The 6146-nt window shown below is 39.7% G+C and overlaps 1 protein-coding gene across 1 annotated transcript in view; it reads right to left on the bottom strand.

The window, feature by feature from the left end:
• Positions 1–6146, bottom strand: part of TMEM131L (transmembrane 131 like) — a 146251-nt gene that overhangs the window by 20150 nt on the left and 119955 nt on the right. The window contains exons 25-26 of the mRNA XM_023530164.1: positions 4808–5433; positions 4653–4699 (exon numbers count right to left, since the gene is read on the bottom strand). Coding sequence (XP_023385932.1) covers positions 4653–4699; positions 4808–5433 — 673 coding nt within the window. The remainder of the gene's footprint in view (positions 1–4652; positions 4700–4807; positions 5434–6146) is intronic.

A 6146-nucleotide genomic window follows, 5' to 3' on the forward strand; every position in this document is an offset into this window, starting at 1 on the left:
GCCCAGACGGTGATGCTTGTACAACAGTATGAATGTCCTTAAAGCCAATGAGCTTTATAATTTAAAATGGTAAATTTTATGTTATGTATATTTTACCACAATTTTCTAAAAAGTTGGGGAAGGAAGAGAAGGGTAAGGAGTTGGGTTCTGGTCATGACTCAGCCAATGGTGGACGCCCACCTGCCCAGGCAGCAGGGCCTGCATGCTGAAAAATGAGCAATAAGTGAATCACACAGCAAAGGGTGGTGTTGGCAGGAACCTCATCTCAAAACATGACTTTTCCATTTTTCTTTCGCATGATTTTATTCATAAGTGTACTTCTTCTTCTATCACTTACTTCAAATAAAGTCAAATCAACCTCAACAACTGGCCTCGGTGTTCTAATACAAAACGAAGTATTTCCATACTTTCTCTTTTTTTCTTTATCTGAGATTCCCTGATACCTTGGTAATCTGAGAAAGAGTTAGCTGACCACTATGCAAATATTTCACAGCAAGGCAAGCTGCAGGCTCTGGTGAGATGAATGGAATGCCTGACCAGCCGTCAGCAGAGGCTCCAGTCTGGCCCTGCAGTCAACCCCCTCTGATTCTGCAATTCTGAAGCTACAAATTAAACTCACTCAAAGCAAGAGACATACATTTTTAAAGCAACACATATAAAGTAAGCATATTTTTGTTAACAGACGATTATATAAATATTACATAACTATAAAAATGTTGAGGAAGAGTTAATTCTTCTACAACGCAAACTAGGTGTTAAAACATCCACAGAGGAAGATAATGTATCCAGTACTCTGAAGGAGTAAAGGAAAAAGCCAAAAGCAAACGAGACAGGTCTGGGACAGAAAAAGAAATCATAAACAAAGACATTGCTTTGAAGTCTGGGTGCTTTGAATATGAAACAGAATACAGATATTCCCCTCAAAAAATGTACCATTACTTTCCTAGAGTCTTAATGACAAAATACATTTCCTTAAGTTTCCTGCAGGCCAAGAACAGTTCTAAAAGTATTAGCCATCAAAGTTTCTTACAAAGGATCAAAATTTAATACCCAACACTAACCTATCCTGCAAGAGTGGTAAAGCAGAGACTGCTAGAAAATGAGTAATGTCTTCTGTGGGGCCAACAACAAACAATCGAATGAATCCTAAAAACAAGTTCTTCATTAAATCTTTGAAGAATTCTAACATGACAATATTCAAGAACTTAGAAATACCATGAGTATATATTTCATTTTAAAAAATAGAGCCGTGTCATTCCATCTAGCATGCTTGCTCACAGTATGAAATGAACTTTCTTACGTTTATTTCAGAGGCCACAAAGATAAAAAACAAAGAACAAAGAACAAGTGAACTAACCAGAACAACCACTTAAAGTTTGACTATATGAAATCTAATCATATGGTCTATTTTGAGTAAACCACTAAAACTTCAAGTTATTAGTATCTGTAAGTAAATGAGACTATTTTTTTAAAATTTCTGCAAATATTGCTATTTCAGAAATTTTGGAGGCATCTATCCAATTCAGCAGAAACTTTCATACACTGTTAATTTCAAGGATTAGGGTATTATTACACTTAAACATTTATTATCTTTTACATTATTATAAGCAGAAAGCAATAAAATAATTTGCTAACTCTTCTTCTTTCGTGGTGATGAGGCCAGCAGCAGTTTGCAATTAGCCTGAATTCTAAATCTGTGTTATTCTGATCATACGATTAAAAAATATTAGTTATAAACATTTGAAAGGAGACATATTTCAAAAGATCATTTACATTACACACACGAAGCCCCGCTCTGGTTGAATGATCAACAGACTCTGGAACATGTAACACATGTTTGAAAAATGTGGCTGCTTCACAGTTGTTTGACAGGTTGATGCACAAAACAAGTGTGTGAAAACAGAGCCCTGAAGAATCTGTCAACAGACTTCACTTCAATCAAGAATTTTAACTGATGATTTACCACAGGCCCCTCAGGAGAGGCAGGAGGAAAGGATCGGAATGGATGACATACGGTCTCTGCTGTTCGGAAAATACCATTTCTCAACAACAAGGAGCGTGTAGCTAGAGATGTTAATATACACTTTAGAACACTTTTCACACAATGTCACACTCCGGGGGAAAAAAAAAAAAAGCCTCCAAAAAGGAGAAGGCACAATTCTTCGGGGGCCTCAAGGAGTTCTGGGAAGTTAAGAAAGTGACTTCAGGTACTCGGAGGGGACAGTCCACCAAGGCACTCTTAGCACTAGGTTTGCTTCTAGAACATTCGTGCACTTCGGGACACAGGCCTAGAACGGGACAAACACACCAACTGGTTTCCACTGAGGGAGCACAACATCCCCAGCAGGGGCCCCGACCATCAGGTGGGCTCAGATCAGCTGGCAAGATTGAAGTTGTTTTTCTTCGGATTCCAGAAAAAAATCTCAAGATGGAGACAACACGTTTTTCACAAAAGAAAATGTTTTTCAAAAAAGAACTGATGCTCAATGTTAGAAGTGAAAACATAGAAATTTCTTAAATATAAGGTTTTCTCATCCTTGACCATTCTTTATACATCATGGATTGATTTGATTCTCTGCTGATTATATGCCTGCTCACCATCTGCCAGTTTGTTACGATGTTTTCCTTTAAAATTTGACAGAACCCAAAACCTTTAATATTACTGAAAAACACCAAATTCTACCTTCGAACTACAATTTATTTCCCTTAAATTTCCCAGGCCTTTCTTATTTTTAAAATTTTCGATTCTTTAAAATGTTTAAATCGTAAATCAATAGCAGGCCATTTGTGTACTCTGATATCTTCCTAGAATAATGACATGAACAGAAGACAGAACAGAGTACACATCGTTAATGGATTCCCTGGCGAGGGACCTCCCGCTCACACACCAGCTGTGGGGAGAAATGCAGGACGGTGAGGCAGCGCCTTCGAATTCGCCGAGATGAGCAGGGTGGAGAGCCAAAGTTCTTTCCTCCACTCTTATTTGATCTGATCGGCAATCACCCCGGTACCCCTGAACGTGCTGCTGATTCAGCCAGAAAAATAAAAGTAAAAAAAAACCCAAACTTCTCGTAGCTGGAGATTTGTTTCCATTCAAAACATTATGAACATACCAGTCCCCTGCATAGGCAAGAAAGATTCTGCGCAGGTTTGCCATCCGCAATGATATGAGCAGACCCTATGTGTACGGACTCCCACATTAAACTTACTCTCACCTGCTGAAATGTTACTACACTACACAGTCATCTAGGCTCGACTACAGGTGTTAACTATCACGTGTTGGACAGGAAGATCTTGAAGCATAAATTCAGATCCTTCCTCTGACCTGCTCTGGCACCACAATGCTGGTCTGCACCTCTACATTTCGACCACCCCTCAAAGAACTGTGCTGCAGCAGAAGACCCCTTCCATCTATCTGTCCTCAATGCCACAGCCACTGTAATTCGCCGGCACATTTATCTAGACATGTGACAGACGCAACAGACCACAGAAGCAGCACGTCTGCAGGGACAACGCCCACAAACGACTAGGATTTCAAGTTTGGGTAAAGTCAGCCCATGTCAAATACTGTGCTCAGGCCTAAATGACATACAAAAGAAGAGAAAAGCCCAGCCAAATTCGGCCCATAATTTCACCTTTCGTAAGAGTTCTGTTGTCTGGGCCCCAGCAAGTGTCTGGGACAGAAATGGAGCACAGGCACCCGCCCGCCCCACCACGAAACACCCTCTGACGAGATATGGTATGACTTTACTTAAAGATCTGGTTGACTGCACTGTCCAGAGGGTGAGCTGACATGCCAGGTGGCGAGGACACAGGGGACAGTGCTGACCCCGCAATGAGGAATCCACTTCAAGCATGAGCACTGCTGTCCGGGAAACGGCACAAAAAGGTTGGAACGAGGTGCACCCAGAACACAGATGCCCAAATCACGTTCCAACCGCAGGAGTCCAGCTTTCTTTTAAATTCGAGACATCCTTCTATGGAACACTTAAAATTCGGTCTGGGTTTTTGACCAAATGCTTAAAGCTCATCATTAGAATTAGTCAATCCATAATATTTCTGTACTTTCTCTACAATATCAAGGAGTGAAAAATATTAAGTTATTTATAGTTAGATGTTTCAAATAAGATCAATGTTAACTGATTATTTCCAGATTAAAAAGTGGCAAACATCTGACTTAACAGGTATAGAAATGTGCATATTAAAATGAACAAGAAAAATACACACAAGCTCTTATGCCGTTGGCCAAAGGGATCCATTAAAGCTTAATGAAAATTTTACATGTAGGGAGTCTTCCTAGTCTAGTTTGCTTACATTTTCATTAACTCTATTTACTATAAGAGAACATTCGTCTTCTTTTAACCGAGGGACGCAATTAGAAAAGAACCAGGGCCGAGGAACATGAGATGGTGGCAGCTGTTAAATACAGAAAGTTGTTAAGTTTTTTCCACTCAGAAACATTTTATGGGCTGATAAACTTTTGCAAATAGTCTGAAAAGTCAAGATAAAAAAATAATTAGGAAAACGTGACCCTATCCTCCCTAAAACCAAATATGATATTCGCATCCCTCTAAACATATGTACTAAAAAGTTAACTTCTTAACTAAGATAGTCTAAAGACTTGGTGCCTTGTCTTAAACTTCTGGCCTTACAAATCGTCTTTCAACATTTACACCTTTGCTAAAACTCTGCACGTGAACTAAAAATTCACAGTTAAAACTAAAGTCACAGGTGAGAACAAATTCCATTTAAAACAGACCTGAGACAAACAGGAGAGAGGAATCATCAAAAAGAATAAAAAGATTACCATTATTTTTCCTGGAAATTGCTGCCAAGTCTGACTGGTACTGAGGTGAATTTCTTGGCAAATGATTTTCAGGTAGTTTCTTAGAGGTCTTCAGAGGACCAAGCTCTCGTTCCTTGAGCTCAGCTATGTTTTCTGAAATTTTAATGTCCGTTTCCTTAGGAAACATACATGTCTGTATTCCCTCCTTCACATGACATTCTGAAGAAGTATTATTGACAACAACTGTGGTTTTCAGTGTGTTTTCCTCTTTATTCAGTAAGTTTTTGGGAAGGGTTAAATTCTTTTGCAGGTGGACATTCATGCCACTTGCATATTTGAGGTTTATCCAGTTCTCACCCATAACATCAGCGCACACGCCCTCTTTAGGGGCAGACGGGGGGCTGCCTGGGGTTGAAGTCTGTTTTTCCTCAGTATTAGTGTTGGCACTGCTGGCAACAGATGTGCTGGGTTTGTGTTTGCTGTAATAGACTGAGCACTTGTGCTTCTTCTGAGAATGACCGTAGGTAGCTGGGCTCCTCTTTGCAGCATTCTGCATCCTGCTTTGCGGGGCGTTCACCGGAAGGCAGCTCTTCCCTCTGCCTTTATCAGAGGGGCCATAGGTATCGAGAAAGTTCTTGCAGTTGCTTCTGAATTCAAGAAGGAAAACATTTAACATCAAGCCACACCGAACACGACTCTACCTCTCTGCTTCTAAACCCATGAGAAAGAGACAGCAGTTGGTACTGTGTCTATTAAGGAGTTCCACTTTTCCTTCCTCTAAAACTCCATGAGTTTACTAAACTAAGTCCTTACAAGAAGTCTATCTTAAAACGAAAGAGGTTTTGGCTGTCACATAATGACCTGAAGAAAATTTTACAAAAACAAATTTGAAATCAAAGTTTATATTACCTTAAAATGAAATCAGAAACACGTACTAGCAAAGGTGAGAACCCACATACACAGCACGAGGATTCTTACTTATGAGAATGGGAGCTGATGACGTCCATCGGACTGCTGTTTTGCTGTGAAGAGGAGCTAGCGTTTTGCCTCTGTCTTGTTTTCATGAACTCCATAAGAATGTACTGTGCTTGTTGGAAGGCTATTAAAATCACACCCAACAGGGACAAACTAAGAAGGAAAGCAATGAGGTTCATTACTGCATGGCTGTGACGGGCATTAAAAACATTAGCTTTATTACAGAGGAGCAGTGAAGGCTGATGGATAACAACTAAGGATACGGTATTAAAATTCCCCAAGATGTATGACATCATAATTTCTGATGTTTCTTAAAGGTCAAAAAACCCAAGTTTCTAAAAATGTGTATATTTCTAAGTCTGACATTTCTATTTTTGAAGATGCC

Source organism: Pteropus vampyrus, unplaced genomic scaffold (assembly GCF_000151845.1).
Source record: "Pteropus vampyrus isolate Shadow unplaced genomic scaffold, Pvam_2.0 Scaffold47, whole genome shotgun sequence".
Taxonomy (NCBI): Eukaryota; Metazoa; Chordata; class Mammalia; order Chiroptera; family Pteropodidae; genus Pteropus; species Pteropus vampyrus.